The following is a 19419-nucleotide window of genomic DNA, read 5'->3' on the forward strand; positions in this document are numbered from 1 at the left end:
AAATTTTAGACAGGTACTTCCAGCCATTATAACATTTCATAAAAACATAATTTAGGATATCCTTTTTTCCAGTTGTGTGAAGTTTCAGTTTTAGTTTGGATGTGATACACTACTTTTTTTGAGATAATGTTTGATAGCAACCCCCTTGTGCAGGTGGGTTAGTTTTCTCAAAGCTTACATCCTGGAGCTGGGTTGGGAGCAGAGGTGGAACTGGTGCAGGAACTGAGAAGACAGGAAGAGCAGGCGAGGAAGTGAGCTGTTAGATTGGCTCAGTTCTGTTGTCAAGTGACAGTCAGTGCCTTCACTCCATCCCTCTGGTGTTTTTCCACAGCTGTGAGTAGAGCTGTGGTGTGAATTTAGAATAGTGGCTTAAATGTCTGTATCAAAAATGCAGGTGTGACAGGTGCACTGCAAAATGACAGGTTTATATACAGTGGTGGTGGGGATTTGGGGTAACAGTGCTCCTTTAGCTGGAAATACAGTATATACATTGAAAGAAATTTCTTGTACGCAATGTTGGAAATACTGGGGAAGATATGAGATAATTTAGCCTCTTCTTTCCTCTGCCCACTCATATACATCTAAGGAAATAGTGTTAAAAAAATCACTGCTCATTTTTTGTTGGGAAGTTAAGAGCTCCTCTGCTTGGTGACATGCCCATGTAAGCGAGGAGCAGTCTGAGAACATTTCTGAAGCAGATTTAAGGCTGGCTTTTTAGTTTTCTTAGGCATCAGAAGAGTAATTCTTTTTCCCCTGATTTATTCAGAATGGCAGAGTAACAGATTGCTTGTCAAAAGGACTTTCTGTGGTCAGGGAGGAGCCAGGGGTTTTAGGGAGGGGAGGCTTATATAGATGATCTGCTGGAGGTTACCACAGAAAACTACAATTGCAAACGTTAAGGCTTCTCTGATGCCTTCCTGCCTGCTTCTTTTGGATTGTGTAAACAAGGAACCTCTTTTGCACACAGGCATTTTAGAGAAAATATAGAAGTAATTTTTTAGTCAGTGTAGCATAGCTGATAATCTGAAATTCTTGCTCTTTATGCCAGCTGGAATTCTTTCTCTACAGTATCCTCAGTGCATGCCCTGATCTGGTGTAATTCTGCCTGCCAGCTCTGCCTAGGAGAAGAAACATGCTTTGACAGCAATTGGAAAACATCAGTTCAACTTTACAATTTCAACACTTAGGACAGAAGGGAGAAACTAGAAAAAACAAACCTCAGGTAGAGCTTGAGGGCATTGGGTTACTTTCCATGGGAAGGGTACTTGAAAGTGGCATTAGCACAGATGGCTGTGGTTATTCCTGCAGGGTACCTTAAACAGCCATGCCTCTTGGAGTTGAATAATAGTCATAAATTAAAGAGGCTTGTTGTATGGTATTCAGCTCATATTTTGCCAATCTAAACTGCCTTCTCCCCATCCACATGAGACAGCTACACGCTTTCTGTCTGTGGGAACATCTCTGTCCAGTGGGTTGGGCATGTTCTGTGTGGAGTACTGAGGAGCTCAGGAAACCTGCTGATAGTTATAGCATGGACAGTCTTTAAAACTGTCCTGACCCTGTTCTGTTTGTCTGTGCTTGTTAGTGGGAGACACAAGGTATAGCCAGAGGGCTGATCACCAGCATTCCCTGCTTCCAGTGCACAGGGGATAAGTTCTGGATGCAACTAAATCCAGGGGTGCTGACTGAGGAAGGCAAGAGTGTGAGTACAGGATGGTATTGTGAGTGGACATGGCCTTGTTTGTTTGTCATACTAAGCAGAGTCTTCATTCGTGGGGTTTGCATGTTATTTTAAAGAAAAGCAGAGGTACTGTGCTCTAGAAATGCATATATTTAGGTAATTAGCCCTATTGTACTTTTGGTACCACTAAAAGCATGATAGCTTGTTGAGACTTGCAGAGCATACCTGCAGCACCTCCTGTAGTGAGAAGTGGGACAGAACAGGTTTTGAATCAGCCACAGTGTGTGGCGCCATGGATGAACCTCTTGGAAAATTACCAGCAGCTACAGACGTCTTCTGGGCTTTCAGGCAGCTCTGCTGAGGCACCATGGTTTTCCCAGCTTAGCAGTGGCCACTGCTGTGCTGTTCATCCTGCCCCTTCATTTAATTGTTACAGACTTAGCTATCCACATAGTGCTGAACCTCATTCTCATTTCTAACTTACAGCTCTGGAACCAGTGGGGAGGGGGCAGAATATCACTGAATTTATTGGAATTATGTTTGCACAAGCTTCCAAGGGACTTCTCAGTTCTTTCATCATCTTGGCTGCTATGAAGCATTTTCAGTTAATCATATGAAATACTATACAGAGACTGCCTGTTATTGGAAAGGCAGTCATTTGAGCCTCTCTTTTCTTTGTTACAGACCATCATAATACGATAGCACAGCCTAACCCTGTTATATTTGCCTGGTGATTTGCTTAGGTGGTTGTTCATAGGAAAATAAACTCCTAAGTCTTGTTCGGTGATGGCTTTTTCTTGAATGATGTCAGCTGAAGTAAGAACAGCTTGATAGATCTTTGCAACAAATCTTTCCACAGTCCTGCTAGTCAATTTTCATTACATTGAAAATGACAATCAGTATTTTTTCCTCTCCCTTTTTCTCACTAGTGTTTTTGCTTCTCATGATGGTCTGTGTAACTTTCAGATTGTGACCAAAGTGGTGCCTTTTCCAAGTGAATGCACAATATTCAAAAGTTGCTGGAGCAAAATAAATGTGTAAATGTTAATTACACTTTTAACAGTATTAAAATTTTCCATATACGTATGAAAGCTTTTGAGTATACGTCTTCCTTTTTCCAAAAGTGAGTTATCTTCATGTTAGAAAAGAAACCAGGTGGCACAAATGTCAATCAGTGTAGTTTAAGCTGACTAATCTATCAGTGTATACATTTTAGTGTAAGCCTGCCAGTTATAAAAAAGCCCCACAAACCTACTTTGACACCCTTTTCAATAAGCACATAAATGTCTTACCTAAAAACACTTGTGTGATTAAATTACGACTTGTATTGCATCGTAACATAGGATCTTTCTTTTGACAGAAAATATACAAAATTATTTTATTTTGGTGAGCTTTAAAATGTGATTACAGTTGTGAATGTGAATATTGCTACTACTGTTAAGTATTGCTTTGGCTGTTTAACTCAGCTGAAAGATACCTGTACTGAACAAGTCCAAGCATCAGGCCTAATTAGCTCTCTTCAGAGTAGCAATCTTTACTTTTGCTTTGATTTTTGAGTGAAGTAGTGGTCTGTGTAGTACTTTGAACCAATATGTATGCCCCAGTTATTAAACATATGTGGAAAGTTGTGGCTTTTGCCAAAATGGGGAAGCAGAGAACGGGAATTCTGAGGAGTCTCAGGGAAGCTGCCAGAATGCCAGTCACTGAGGTAATCTGGTCAGCAGGTCCCAGCATGTCATTCTCAATTAATTATCTGTGTTCATATTTCAAATAATCCAGTTAAGCAAGAGAGGATTTTCTGGGCTTTCCTCAGTTTTCAGCAACTCCTGAGGAGATGAAGAGAAAAAATGTTGTTCATGCAGTCCAAATATTTACTACTTTGAGCAACGTTACGAGTCCATTATGTCCACACAACCTATCCAGAAGCTGCTGGGCCTGTACAGCGTGCTGAACCAGACAAACGGACAGTGCACCAAGTTAAATCTTTGCCTCTAATCTGTTGTAAATCCTTACCAGATGGTGGCCTAGGGAGGACTCGAGGTAGCTACTGCAAGCAAAGCAAGTGGCAAAAAATAGCTGTCATGGCACAAACAGTGTGCTACGGAAGTTTTGTTGCCTTCAGAAAAAGAGAGAACGTAGTTTCTGTGTGGAATCCTTCTTCAAAGCTTTCAACTTCATTTTGCGTCTGCGTGATGCATGCAAATTCATTGCAGCCTCCTAAGGAAGGATTTTTCTAAAGGCTTCTCTTGCTTTTTTCTTCTTCCAAAACTTCAGCAAGAACAGAACTTTCTTTGTAGCAAGGAACAGCTAGAAAGCCCTGCAAAGGTTATTTTCAAAGGAGAAATCTTTCATTCCGTGCATCCTGTAACGGTCGATATTGTGGCTGTTTCTTTTTTCTTCAAACCTTTCCCTTGGCCAGGCTCTTTCACGTTGTCTGTGCGTGTCAGTGGAAAGGAGAATGTGCCTAAAGAGAAAATGTGACTGTGCTGAAGAGTAACCTCAAGTTTGGGGCAGCTGTGTGGTGTGAGAATTTCCTGTGGAAGACTTAAAGTACCAGTTTGGTCCTCCTAACTACGAACTTCCATTTGTGGGAAATGGGGAATATTTTTCTGTGTGTGAACTAAGTTCATTGACTGTTGCTTTTATCTGATCCTCTGCTGTATAATCTATTTCCTCAGTAGACCAGTGTTGTTTTCTGTTAGGAAGGGTGTAAAGGGAGTCTCCTTAATTTCACATTCCAGTTACTTTGGAAGCTGTTGCTGCCATGTAGTTCCTTGTCTTCAGCAGTTCCACCATACTTAGTCCTATTTGTGCTCTGGCTAAAGCTCTCCCTGTTAGGCCATTTCTAGGGTATCAGCTGATAGCTTTCATCTCCTCATTACCTACTTTATATTGCATCTCTGCTCCCTGCTGTCTCTCATGTTGCCCAGTGCTGCATGCAGTATAATCTAAGGTGCACTTCTAGGTCTGGGAGCTTGTCTTTTCAGTTATGAATAAAGCAGCATATGCTTTACAAATCTGCCGAGACCTTAAAAATATTTATTGTGTTAATAAATACTTAAAAGTATTTGTTGTGTTTTTGCTTGTGTCGTATGGTGTGTTGTTGAATTTTGTGACAGCCAGAGTGCTGTAGGATAACAATATGTAATTAAAGTATGCAGAGTCAGAGAGTGGGAATGGACAGTGATAATGTCCCTGCATGCTGAAGGCATGGAAAGGGTGACAAGGCAGATTGCCATAGCAGATGAGAGGTTAAAATATTTAAGCAATTTAGTATGTACTTGTTGGATTTTGACCTCCCTTCAAGCAAGTTTTTCTGGGCATTGTGTAACAACAGGTTCTAGGGCTTTATTTTGCACATGAGTGATGAAGTACAGCCGTGAAGTTCCTTTCTTAATTGCCTTTTTCTCTTGTCCAAAAGGCATGGTGATTTTTTGCTCATTATTTCTTTAATGCACATGAATAGGTGGTTGAACAGAGAATTTCCTTTCACCACCTCTGTAATGGAAATGGGTGATGTTGTGTGTGGGCTGCTGAAGCAAGGGAAGATCTGTGTGTTGTTCAGCAGTTGTGCTCAAAGGGAAGAGGGTCAGAATTGCCTCTTGAAAGGAACAAGAGGGTGGAAGCTGAATCAATCTGATGTTCCCAGTAACTCAATGGAAAGAAAAAGTGAATTGTATATAGAGAGACTTTGCCTAAAGTGAGGGGGGAGAAATTACCTAAGGAGGCTGGGGCTTTTTTGTTAGTTGTTTTCTAAGGACAAGGATTATGTCCCAGGTCTGTCTAAGGAAAATATTGTGAAGAGGGGAGTAAAGCTTTTCTATCTGAAGTTGGAAAGGAATGTTCTGGACAATATGAGTGAATGCCTGGATTAGATTCCTTATCTGTGCACCACAGTGATCTCTTACTGTGTGGGAATTGGGAAGATCTCCTTGTCTATGAGACTTCCCACTTGTCCTACACAGTGAGTTTTCTTCCTGCTGTGCACAGAGAGGGCAGAGCACATGGGGTGAGCAGAGTGTGCCAGGGCCCTCCCTCTCTGCAGTCACCAGCCATGCATGATGGATTCTTCAGAGCCTCCAGCATTCCTGAGCTCTCACCTTGCTCTGCAGTGGAACCAGAGGGAATTGATGCTGTGGGATCAGGGACAGCAAGAGTGAGCAGAGCCCTCATGGAGGCAGGGACAGTGAAGGGGGTCAAAGGTAACCTTGGGTTACCTTAGAAAGGAGACCTCTTCAGTGGGAGCAGAGTATGACCATGGTAGAGGCTGTGGCTTGAGGCTTTGGGGAAACAACCAAAGCCCCATTCAAGTCAAAGCAAGTATTTTAAAATGTCAGTGAACTGAACTTGCTGTAAAACTTGCTTTAAGATACCTAGAAGGTTTTTGTCTCTAATAAATCTGAAAGGCTTTCCTGGTTTTCTTGGCTTTGCAGGAGATATTAATTAGTGTGACTCATAATTAGGAAAAAAACCCCAAGTTTGAAGTAATTTTAATTCATTAATGTCAGACTAATTTACCTATATTCATAGAGGTTCTGAACTGTTCAATGTATATGTAGTCCATTGACTCTCTCTATTGTAGATGAACAGGAATGGCCTGAAATATTGTCTTGTACATGAGAATGAGATACCAATAAAGTAGTTACTAATTGATCATTTGTATTATCTATGTAATTCTCCCCCGTTGTTTGAAAAAAATCTTCTTTTAGTGCAATATGAATGTTTCAGTCATAGTTCTTATTGGCTTGTTTGATGACCTTTCAGAATAGAAGCCTAATATATTATGTATAATTCCCTAATATATTATATTTATGCATAAAAAGACACTAATTTCTGGCATAATTTGATTAATGCTGGAGTTGCACTACAGCTGAACTGGCTCAGTGGAGTTTTTTGAGTGAAGTGAAAGCACAGCATTCCCAAAGGTTTTACTCCAGCTATTTTCCTGTCACCTAGATTTGAAAAGCTTCTTTCGCAGAAGAATTTGTAATTAATTTATGTTGATACTTAATTGCCAGACAGCTTATTTTAAAATCTCTATTATTTTTGCTATCCTTTTCTGTAGAGCAGTTCTTAGAAGCACACATAGTGATAACCTCATTTTCCTGCCGGAGTAATGAGATGTTGGATCTATATACACAGTAGTCTTGCAATGCAGGAGTTAGTGATTATGTTCTCTTAACTGGAGATCCTCAGAGGTGCTTAATATTTCTTCACAAATTACATTGGTAAATTAAGAGTTTATCTGGCTAGTTAGATTTACTAGGGCAGATGGCATTTTGCATGTGTGATGTGAGCAGGAAGGATTCAGCAAAGCAATCATGTAATTAGCTGTGTAAATGAGCCTCACAAGGTAAATCTCTTTAGCCCCAATGATAAAATGTGTTTTGTGCTAAAGCTGTGGATTACTGGTCCTGTGAAACAATGTGTACAGCTAGTCAAGCCAAGATTTCAGGAGTAATCCAGTTAATTTGGGAATACAGGACACCACTTGCTATCACACCTTCCTAACACTTTTATGTGTGAAACAGAAATAGGCCTCAGGATGGTACTTTGCCATAATGCAAAGGAGAGTTGTGAGGAGTTACCTGAATTCAGTTGTAAATAAAAACTTATTTGAATGCTAGAGGTGAGATGTTCTAGCTAGGGAGGAAAGATGCTTCATAAAAGCAGACCAAAATCCCAGGCTGAATAAAATGTGAGTTGAGCTGTCTTTTCACTGTGCTACAATGAGCAGTGTAGCCTTATGTAGCTCCTGTTTACACAGTACCTGGCACAGGATGTTCCCCCATTTTACCCTTAAGCTCTGCAGTAGTAACTCTGATTGTCATCAGGTAAAACCTGTAGTATCACAATGGCTTGGGTTGCAAGGGACCTTTAAAGATCATCTGAGCAGGGAGGATTTTGGTGCTGTGAGTTCACTGAGGCCTGTTTGTGCCTACAGGTTTGTGAGTAACTGCAGGTAATCTCACATTCAGTTCTGGCCAAAAATTTGATATTAATCAAATGGGGATGTGTCTAACTGTGTTGATATTGAAAGCTCTTGAAATAATAAATTCATGGTAAAGACTGTTCTGTCACTATGTGCTGCCTGGTTAGAAAAACACCCTGGAGCATCATGTTACTTCTGAAAAATCATTGCAAAGTAATCTTAAGTAGTGAATCTTTATTCAGCAGGGCAGTCTCACATTCTGTAAAATTAAGGGGAAAAAATGGGCTATTTAGCAGCCCTTGAGTTGTGCATGAAACCTGTACTGTTCTTACTATTAAATTTATTCAAACCATGTGGGAACCTTTTGTAGCAATTTTCAGGCTTTCTTGCTTATTAAACCTAAAGATGTTTTACTTTCTGATAAATAAGCTTTAGAGTCTCTAAATTTCAAAAAGAGGCATGAAGTGCTACTTCCTGCATAAGTTTGTTATAGTGTATTCAGGTTGACTTCTATCATTTTTTTTACTCACAGGCTATCAAATACAGAAACAGTATAAATAAAACTGCATAAGGAGCACTCTGAGCAATTTAGGCATATCACAAGAAATCAGAGCAAGTTTTGGGTTGTTTTGGTTTGATTTTTTTAAGTATTGTCTCTTCTACTTGGAGATACTGAAAGTGACTGGACATGGCCCTGGGTAACATGGGGGGTCACTCTGCCCTGAGCTGGGAGGTTGGACTGGGTGGTCTTCAGGGGTTCCTTCTGTTCTCAACTATTCTGTTTCTCTTGAGTAGTTACTTTCATATGCATAATATGTACCAGCAAAGGTCCATAGATCTGTGTGGGAGTGTCTGTGGGTGTGTGTTTATACAGGTATGTAAAACTTCATGTAACATGCTTGAAGGTTTGTTTTTTTTAACGTTTAACTTATTATGGGGATAGACACTCAACTAGGAGAATGGGTAAATGCCTTCAATTTTTATTTAACAGGAAAAGTTAACATTTTAAAGATTTTCTTGTACCAGTTCTCAATAGTAGGAAATGTATCAAAGGACATTTTTGTCAATAATAAAATCTTGCTTTCTTTTATGCTTCCTGGCACTGTTTTCACTCCTGCACTAAATAATTTATAATGGAAAGTCATTATGATTGCAGGATAACTTTGGAATAATTGACACTGGAGGGGACCTTCAGACATAATCAAGTTCAGCTGTTTTACAAAGCAAGATGAACCTCAAAGTTAGGAGTAGCCTGGAAATGAGAGCAAGTTGCTGGGGGCTCTTCTGGTTGCCTTCAGAGCAACAAGGAGAGTGATGCCACAGATTCTTGGTCATTTGGCTCCTGCATCTGATCACCTGCACACAGCCTCTGCTGCTTCATGCATGGAGGATCACAAAAGGTTTTCCATTTTATTCCTTCCTATCACATTCTAATTGAAGCTGGTCAGTTTCTCATCAGTGGCTTTCACACAATGCTAAATAGTTGAATCAATATGTTAATAAGGGAGTTGTTTTACCCCTTTTCCTGTATGCTGAAAGCCATCTAGCTGTAAAAAAAGTTATTTCATTTATTATGTCATGCAGCCATATTTCTTAAATTTATTTACATGGCATAGAAATCAGCAGGAAGAAAGAAATACTACCTCTGCTGAATAAGAAAAAATTGTCTAACAACCAGTGTGAATTACATCTTTGGGGTTTATGAAGTTTTGCCTCACATAGATTTGTATCTCGTTGTTACTGAAACTTTGAGAGAAGCATAGATGCTGCCTGGGATGGTCACCATGCAGGAAGGATGCTGGTCCCAGTGTGAGAGGTGTTTCAGAGTTGCAGCAGTGATCATTTGTGTGTTCCCATGCAGTGGTGTGTGCCTTTCAGCAGTCTCATGACTCCCAAGATGCAGAGTGTGAAAGGAATTGCAGGGATCATAACTCTTTTGTGCTTCCCAGGTGCTCATTCTATGTATGTTTTGGTTTAATTTCTCTTACTGTGGGATTCAGCCTTATCTTGTATTTTAAGTGTTGTCTTTCCAAAATGAGGTTGCTTCAGAATAGAGTCCTTCCTTACATACCACCAGCACTCTCTGAGTGTTTTGGAATCTACTCCCTATGCCAGGAATGATTGGTATCTTGGCACTTCAGTGATCCACTAACAGATTTTTATTATTTAGTTGGCAGTCCTGCTGGCTGCAGCTCCCTTGCTGGGACTACCTGCCTTAAACCAGGAGTTGGTGCTTTGCTGTTGTGTGTTTTCTTTCCCTGGATGGTTTTCTGTGAGGAAGTCTTCAGGATTTCTTCAATTAGTCGAGTCCATGTTCTTACTGCAGGGTGTCGAGGAGGGAGAGTTATGGACACTGCTTGCTTAGGAATTTGTTTTCCTGAGCCATGTGTTGGGTGAGAGAGGAGTGAGATCACAACCCTGTGAACTCCCTGAACATACTTTACAAGTGCTACAATAAATTCTGAGAGGCCTTGTATTTTTGTTAGGTGAACAGTCAGTTTTACACCTTCAGGTCCTTTATGGATCCTCAGGTTAGGTAACTTACTGGAGGTTTTTATCTGCTGACTGGAGGTTGTTTATTAACTAAGTTAATTTGCACGTGGGGAGACTGAAAACAGATAATAGTAGGATGAAGTCTAGCTCTGTATGAGCATAGGGTGTAGAGTTCTTCCTTGAGCTGTAGTGTTTGCCTTCCTGACGTGCTTCCTCCTCATCAGAGGCCAGAATTCAGTCAGTTATTTCTCCTGAACATCCAAGCACTGGTGCTTTGGCACTGTGTAGGATGGAGCACGCCCAGGGCCACTGGTGCTTCTCTGAGGCAGAGGGTCTGCAGAGCTGTGGTGCCCCTCTCCTTCGAGTGCAGGGTGTCACAGAAGTAGCTGGGAGCCACAGTTCCCAACTTACTGTCCATAGGGTTGTCCAAACCTTGATAACAGTAGGGTGGTGATGTCCCAAAAAGGGGATCCATTTGTTCCATCTGCCAGGGTTTACTGAAGGTGGCACTGGTTGTGTTAAATTCCTGCCTTTTTTTGTGATTGCTGTAATTTTATATATGGTGAGTAAGTTAGAGTGAGCGTTGGATCGATGCACAGTAAATAGTAACAAGTTAGGCTTTCTGATTTGTTTTGGTGGTGTTACATACGCCCTGTTGATCCAGAGATCAAAAAAGAAAATACAGAAATAAAAAGTGGGAAAAGGATTGGGATAACGTTTGCAAGATAAGGATCTTTGTACCCTTCTGTGAAGAAGTCATGCTTGCTTTACACATTATGTTTCTAATGCTGTGTATATCATATGCTGTATGTATATTTATGCATGTATGTACTTGGCATAAACATGAAGCAAAGGTGATACCCAAAACATTGTCCAAGTAATTGATACATATGTGCTAAACTTTCAATGATTTTATGGTACAGAGGAAGACCTCGGACAAACCTTCACTGTATTTCAGTAGCAACTGATTAATAGATAGACAACCTGGCTATATTCCTGTGAGCTCATAAAACACACGGTTGATTAGAAATGTTGTTACTAGACAGATTTATGGGGACACTTACATGCTTGCCTATGCTGTTGATTGCTGTTCCTAATTTGATCTTGCCAACCTAACAGTAGAATTCATATTATTCTCTTTCCTCTGCTTTTATAAATTATGTTGTTTAAAACTGTGGAATATTCTTGCTTATTTTCAGATCTCATCAGAAAACTAGCACAGCAGCAGTTTGGAAATTCACAGGGCGATTATCAAAAGGTAAATTGTCTATGTGTATCTGCATACAGTAATGAAAATTATGACTTTGAAATTCAGGTTTTTTTTGTAAAACACGATTTAGTATTTTAAAAGTATATGAACAGAATACAAATATGGTTTTTTAACTAATAAGTATGATGTTTTCCTAAAAAATGTGAGACCAATTATAAAGAAAATTGCATAAGCCACTGTAAAGAAATTACTCATAGTTAAAAATGACTTAAAATTCCAGCTGTAATGGGATTGTTGCACAAAGAATGATGGCTGTTTGTATTGAAAAATACAGTTTTTATTTTTAAAAAACCTTAGGGAGAAACATTACTGCTTAGCTCTCATGGAAGCTTTACCTACTGTTTTCAAAAAGCTGAATTTGTATTATAAACATACTATTTATATATTAGCAAGAAGATGGAATGTGCATCTAAGCTTTGGGCTGTTCTGGAGCAGCTTTCCACTTCTGCATCAGGAGTTGAGTTTCTGCAGTAGAACTGAACTGTGCCCAGGCAATGGTGAGGTTACTTCATAGGAGCTGCTGGTGCCCGCAGTGCGGGGTGCCCTCAGGAGGATGGGTGTGCTGCTGGCACACAGACTCTGAGCTATTGCTGCGACCAGGATGGCCTTACAGCTGCTTCTGTGTCCTCCCCTGTTTCTCCTGTAGCTTGATGAGCTCTGCATGGCGTCCTGGCGCGTGGGTTTTGTTGTTTTGCTGCATCAGGTGACTCCTGCCAATCCCACCTGCTTCCTTGGTGTAGAGAGTGGTGCAGCACAGATTGTTCCTGCACACCCAGGGAGGGATATCAGGGTAGGCCTTGGATGGGAGAGTCTCAGGACAAGACTGTTAGACCATAGGTGGTACCCCTGACCATCCCTGAGCATCCCCACTCTCACAAGCAGAGTATTTAGTAACTAGTACGTGAGTCGTGAGGAATCTGAGACTAGTTCTCTGTAGGGGATGTGATTAAAGAGTGACATTTAAAATATTAGGAGTGCTTAAGAAGCAGAACAGATACAGGACATTCATCGGTCCAAATTCTGATCTGAATTGCAAAAACATTGCAAAAAAATTACAGTGCAAAACCTTGAAACAGATTTGGAAAAGGAAAATGTTTTAGGACAAGTAAGAGTGTGCTTCAGAAGACAGAAGCATCAGTGAGAATCAGCAGTGAAGCAGCCAGCATGGCTGTAGATGTGCCCCTGGAAGAATTTCCAATGGATACAGAGAAGTGTGAATGTTGCTGAAGGGTGTGAATAAGTAGTTAGAAATTTTTGCCTGTGGTTCTGATCACTCAAATTTAGGAAGAATGAATTCAGTCTAGGATGAGTTCAGGAAGTGTCCATTAGGGTGGTCTGGGAAACTTGGGGATCTTCAAATGAAACTGGAAGAGTTTGCTTAGCTTAGGAAAATAGCTGATAAGGGATGTGCTTACTCTTTTGAAATATATACGGAGAGGAAGCATGAGGAAGAAGGATCTGCTTCTTGTGCAAAATATAGTGCTAACACTGAAGCATGGGGGCTGAAATGGACATGTGAAAAGAAGACTTGCTCACCAAGAACCCTTCAGCAGCAGGAACAGGAAATGTGCTTCTCCTATTTATCCTGTTAAATTTCTGCTGTCGTTCCTTTGTATCATTTTTTTAACCTATTTATAGAACGTGTTAGTGACCCAGGAGACCTTTCCCACTTCTGTGCTGTGTGTCCTAGAGTTCCCAGCTGGACTCTAACCATGAACATCTCCCCACACTCTGCCAGGGCAGCAGTCTGCCAGGTCAGCCCAGCAGCTGAGCCGTGCCTGCTCAGGGGAGCAGCTCGCTGCTGCTGCCATTGCTTTGCTTCTGCTGGGAGGCTGCATGCTTGACATCTTCAAAATCATACTTGGTACCAGATTAATAAGGCAGGGGAAGCACTACTCGTCCCTCCATTAATACAGGAGAAAATATGTTAATATGTTCAAAATACGATTTTGAATATTTTAAGTAGTATTGTTCAGTAGAGGTTTCAAGAGGATGTGTGTGATGCTCATTAAAAAATCGCTAAAATTTGAACAATTCTGATTCTCGCGCATCAGACTTCAGGCTGAGGGGTCTTGCCAGCTCTAGCTTGTCTGCTTTTCTTCCAGTTAGGAGAAAGGGGAAAGCATTGTCAGCTGGGAATTTGATAGAGATGAAAGGGAAAATAAATTAATTTTCCATTGTGGAAACAAGGGGGAAAATGAGTTTTTCTGAAATTCTGTCATAGAATATTTAGTTTTCAGTGTTTTTCTGGTTCTGCAGATTAGAAAATAGGTAAACACTGTTAAATAAATTTCTTCAGCTATTCTTGAATGCCTTTTCTTTTTTTCTTTTGAATAATTTAAATTGAACTTCTACATGGTTAATTGAAAGTGAGAGTGAATTTTGTGTGTAATGTGTTAAGATCCCAAACTGCTACTGGAGGTACTAAAATAAAATAAGCACCAAGTAGAAAAAATTAGTCAAGACTATCATATCAGTTATGACAGGTGGAATTCATGAAGAAATCACCAAACAACAAAATAATGCAATCTCTGGCCATCTGTGAGATATATTGGGAATTATATGAAATAGATGCTCAATGTGGAAGTAACTGGTCTGTCATTGTTTTAAGATGAAAGTATTTGTTGGAATCCTAGATTCCTTTCATTCATCAAGGAAACTAGAGAATAGCTGCTATGTATTTTATTGTAAATATTTTTCCATAATTATTTAATGGTGCTTCTGTGCATTATTTTACTTTAGTGGCTTGTTATTGTTTCTGTGTTGTTAACTGTTATGATCTAGTCATGGTTATTTATTCATGGGATTTGTTTTTTGTGCATGCTGCCTGTGTATTATACACACTCTCCATTTGTTTTGACTTCCACAGCCAGAAAATGTTGTCCTGACTCTTCAGGTAATGTCTTATGGTAGATGTACAGCTTTGAAAAGAGACTAACCTTGTCTGCACTGCTCCTGTTAAAACATCCATAGCCATTTTAAATGTTACTTTAAATACTGTTTTTCCATCTAATCTATCTTAAAATAACGTGCTGTCATTTAATTTTTGAAGTGTTCAGCTACATAGAAAAGAAAACAGTGATTCTTTTGCAAAATCCAGCCAAATTCTTCTTTCAAGCATGCAGTTCATAGTCTTCAGAAGGAAGCACAGGTTTTAACAAGCAGTTAATAATAATTAAAAGCGTAGTTTTCATCCTAGAATTGGTAATTAGGGCAGAAATTTTCAACTCTGCTGATGGTGGTAAGTTGCTGTATTTGGCTCAGTTGGTAATTAGGGATTGTGAGGAAGGGCATCAGCAAAGCTGGAACTAGAGCATGATTGATATCTTGTGAGAAATTGTAACTTATTTTACAGGACAGTTATGCAGCCTCAGTTTCATCGTTTTGCTGCCAAGTTGCCCTTGTGCTGGTGGATCTGTAAATCAGAAAAGGCTTCAAAGTACTAGTGTGAGAATTAGTTCTTCTATGATTGGGAAAGGAAAGGAGAAGACAGATTTATCAGGGGAGAAGGACTCCTGGGGTGCTCCCACACTGTGCTATCTGTGCACATACACCTCCCTGGCCTGGTTTGGGCTGGGTTGTGTTCTCAGCAGAGGGAAGCAGCATGGGCAGCTCACAGTGTGTCCCCTGGGAGCCACACTGCCTCGTGTAGGGCCCTGCCAGGGCTGCCTGGCCCAGCTTCTTGGTCCCGGGGCTCTTGCAGAGTGAAAGCAAGTCAGGGTATTGCATTGCATCGTTCCCTTTCACTCCTGCCAGCTTTTGAAAGCATCCTTTTAGTTGCTGCTGCCTTGCTGTTTGGCAGCAGAATAAATGTCTTTACCTGAGAGATTTTAAAATCTGTTTGCTTCTTCATGTTTTGCAGTCCCTAAGCAGGTTTAAATTCAGCACTTTGGAGTAACCCCTGCCACTGTAATCGATCATCCAGTGAAATACTTCCCTTTGGGGTTCAGATTAATTTTTCTACTGTTAACTGAATGAAATGGAGAAAAAGTGAAGCCTCTTTTCCCCCTGATGAGGTGTTGCTCTAGTTAGCCTTGCTGACATTTGTGGAGCCTTTTTGGAAACAGATGTGAGAAACAGTAAATTCGTGGTCTGGGAATTCAGATGTGTTCATTTTTAACCTGTTTCCATTGCATTGATTCACATTTATTTTTTGTGAGCCTACTTCTCTCTTAGCACTCACTGTTGTAGTTTGCCTAGCTAATACTCTAGGAAAATAGTTATTAGCTATCAATATCTACAATGTTATATATCTTTTAGTTAGAAAAGTTGTCAATTACTGACAAAATATACCAGTTCCATAACCTCAGTAACTCAGTAGATGGTTTAGTCTGTAGTTTGATTTTTAATTATTTGCTCTATATTGATTGCAGTTACTGTGTGATATCTGCTGTTACCACTATTTTTGTCTGAATTACAGGCCATCTACTATGAAATCGGTTTTATAGTCTCCGCAGCCTTGGGATTGCTATTTATTTTGTTACTGCCTCTTGTGGGACTTTGCTTCTGTATGTGTCGTTGCTGTGACAACTGTGGTGGGGAAATGCATCAAAGACAGAAGAAAAATGCTGACTGTCAGAGGAGCTGTTTTGCAACATTTCTTTTTGTTGCTTCTTTAATAATAAGGCAAGTGTGATAAAGAGAACAATATGAACCTTGATATAGCGCTTATGTTGCAGTGTCATATGACAAATGATATTATTGTACTAGCCTACAGGTGCAGAAATGATTGCTTATTAAAGAAAATATAACTGCATTATAAAAAATCCTGTTGCTATCCACAGGTCATTATGTACTTAATTAAGCAGAATATAGGTGTGAAAAAAACCAAAAAAATTATGTCTGTATTGGGCAAATGACATTTTTGCCAGTCTCAAAACAGCAGTTGCAGAATGTTGCATTACCCTTTTGCACACAAGAGACCCTATCCTGTGTTCAGCCCTCATAGAGAACCTGAGATATCACATACTGCTTTATTCTCGGTAGTGCTGTGGTGGTGAAAAAAGCAAGTGACTTCCTTTAGTATTTGCTGTACTCCAGATATTTATACTAGTTCAAAACAATGGATTTTCTTCTGGGTCCTGTGTTGTTTAACCCAAGCATGCACGCTCTGTGAATCCTTGAGTTTGGAGACATTTTTGCACTGTTGGTGTTAGGACTATACTCCTGTGCTGGGTATGTAATGGGTGATGAGGAACTACAATCAAGATTTCTTCCTACTTTCAAAATACGTTGTTTGCTTTCAGGCTTTCTGTTTTCCTTTAACTTCTTCATGTTTTCAGCTGCCTACTATCCTTATTTTGTGATTATATTAAAGAAGAAAAAAGAATTTTGATCTATAGAGCGTGACTGTTCAGTCATGGGATGTACTTTGTCACTTTGCTGTAGTCTAAATTGTTTTTTTTTTCTATTACTGTGTGTTATGACAAATTATGACCTTGCTTATGCTCAAATAGGGGACAGGCTGGTATCAGATACAGGAACATGCTCTTTTCTCTCAAACATCACTAACAAACATGACCCTCAAGAACCTGAAAATTCAAAAACCAAATGGTGTAGGGTGATAGGTGCATCCCTGCCATGGTAACAGAACAAAAGTCCTTTATGGTTCAAGTGTGCTTTGAAGACAGTAAGTTATTAAATTACCACTCAACATGTCGAAAGTGGAGGTAGGTCACAGAGTTTGCCAGTTGTCTTTCCACCACATTGCAGGGTGATGTGTTGCAGTATGCTGCTTTCTGGTTATAATGAGTGGGGAATATTGCCTATAAATAGAGAAATTAGGATTGTCCCCCTTGATGGTCTCTTTAACCTGGGCATTTGCTGCCAGATATCCTTGTAGGATTAAGCACAGCCAGCACAGGCAAATGATTCTTCCCAGGTCATGACTGGCAGATCAGTGATCCCTGGTAATATGCTTTCCAGAACTAAGGAAATTGCCTCTTTAATGTCTCCTTTTCCCCTACCAGCCCTTTTATGAGACATCATGATGTATTAGATGCTTACCCTAAGTGGGGGTTGAAATGTTGCCTGAAATCAATCTGCAGGTTGAGTGGAGATAATCTCATATGAGGACTCACTCCCTGGTTAAGTCTCTAATGCTGTGAGTGATGTGCAAGGCAGGGTAGAACTTTGTAAGGCTGATATTACTGATCCCAGACTGACTGAGGGCTCGAGTCTCCAGTAAACCTCTGTACAAAGAGAGGTTCTCCTGCCCTTCCTGGATCTTCTTTAACAAGTGACAAGATGCCGTGCCTGGATCTATTTAAGTCCATGTCAGGTTGCTTGCTGCTGTGCTGTAACAAAAAAGGACAGTCTTACTGGTAGCCATTGCCCCAACTAAAAATACTGGAGAAAGCCTGAGGTTTACTTAAAACTGTTTCTGCATGTCTTGTACTGCACTCAGAAAGTATCCTTGTGGTGACTTTATTGTGGACACTTTATTGCCTGCTTTTCTTCAAAGTTCCTATGCAATTTCAGCTTAGGTGGAAGGTTTACCTGTAATCTTCCAAAGTCATGCTTCTCACAGACTGTGCCAGAGCTGAATACGTGAGCATGACAATAACCAGAAGAGTTTAGTCCTGTGTGAGTAAAATGCCTATGGATACTTGCAGGCAGAGGCAAAGGAATGAAAACTTGAATGATCTCTATCAATACAGGATTACATAGAGATGTGCAATGAAATTACTAAGGCAGACCCTGTCCTTGTTTGGGTATAATTTTAAGTTAATGAAGCATGACAGGCCTTCCTTGGGAGTAGGTTTCCCAGCCCCCTGCCAGGAGCCTGGAATGCTACAGACTCCATTACCCTGAGTTGTGCTGCTTCAGAAGATGTATTTGGCAATGCTGGCATCCCACAGAGTACCCTGAACCCACGCCTCTGCCAGTGGACCTTTGCTTTAAAGGCACTCCTGTGGAACATACACATAGACAGCCTCTGGAGGGCCTGGGAAGAATTTCTAGAGTGTGGACTTCTTCAGGATTATCATCTAAGTGTATCTTCTCCCTCTATCTCTCTCCATCTTCTCCCTCTCTCTTGCAGTGCCAGACATTCTGGGATTCTCTCATTGAGCCATTTTTTTTCCTTTTTCTTTTTTTTTTCCAGTCCCTGACGTGGAAAAATGGTTTCAAACTGTCTTTCCTTGGTTGGGGGAGACAGGTTAAATGCACAGTGAAGAGTATTGGTAGGGGAAAGATTCTGATTGTGGAGCTTGCAATGGACTGTGTATCTAGGCAGCAGCTCTAGAAAACTCTAGTAGTGTGGGGATGGGTTTTCTTGTGTGTCAGAATGCAAGTTCACACTGCCGTATAGCTGCTGTTAATGCAGGTTTTAGAATATTTCAGCCACTAGATTTTAATCACGATGAACATTTCTTCTCACTTTTCCACTGATGAAGTGCTCTGGTAATTAGAATGAGACCTTAGACTCAGCTTTCTGCAGTGGTGTGTACAGGAAGTGTCAGTTTGGGGTTTTCTTTCTTTCAGTTTAAAAAAAGGCTTCAACTAGATCTGCTTTCTGCAGGTGAGGCTTAAGTGAGAAGTACACTTTGCTCAAGGAGTGGTATAGGAAAGAAGTCAGAAAGCCTGTGATTATATATGCAGTTGTTTATCTAGGGTGTCATTTTCCAGTACATACACTTTCTGTTTGAAATATTTCTTTATAGATGAGTAAAAAATACATGCAGTGTTTTTGGTAGTTCACAGCTTTTATACATGAGTGTTTCACTACAAAGTATGGTTATATTGCTAAAGAGCAGAGGGTGTAGAAATAATCTATCAAATACATAGCTAAGTCGATTTGATCTTCCAGACTTACGTAAACAGTTACATTATTTTCTTCAAATGTTAACTGAAAGTTTAGGGACATAGACCTAAACTTTAGATCTTACTCACTGGTCATCTGCAAGCTTAGGCAAGCATGTTTTCTCTGGCAAAGAAATGTAATTTCATTAGTTCTTACACATTAGAAAGTCAAGGGAGGAAAGTTTGATTTTTAAGAAAGAATATATTGCAATACTGAATTTGCTGGTGATAGAAGATATC

General features: G+C 40.2%; 1 protein-coding gene across 13 annotated transcripts in view; it reads left to right on the plus strand.

Moving 5' to 3' along the window:
* PROM1 (prominin 1) overlaps positions 1-19419 on the plus strand; it is a 61301-nt gene that overhangs the window by 11968 nt on the left and 29914 nt on the right. For 10 of the 13 annotated variants that reach the window (XR_005626516.1, XM_039699043.1, XM_039699052.1 and 7 more), the window contains exons 3-5: positions 11306-11364; positions 14246-14272; positions 15797-16002. Coding sequence is in view for 12 of the 13 variants with exons in the window: in XM_039699043.1 (XP_039554977.1) it covers positions 11306-11364; positions 14246-14272; positions 15797-16002 (292 nt within the window). In the remaining variant the exon portion in view is untranslated. The remainder of the gene's footprint in view (positions 1-11305; positions 11365-14245; positions 14273-15796; positions 16003-19419) is intronic. The other 3 variants (XM_039699049.1, XM_039699051.1, XM_039699055.1) reach the window with 1 other exon arrangement.

The sequence above is a fragment of the Passer montanus genome, unplaced genomic scaffold, assembly GCF_014805655.1.
Source record: "Passer montanus isolate IOZ18808 unplaced genomic scaffold, ASM1480565v1 scaffold13, whole genome shotgun sequence".
In the NCBI taxonomy this organism is placed as follows: Eukaryota; Metazoa; Chordata; class Aves; order Passeriformes; family Passeridae; genus Passer; species Passer montanus.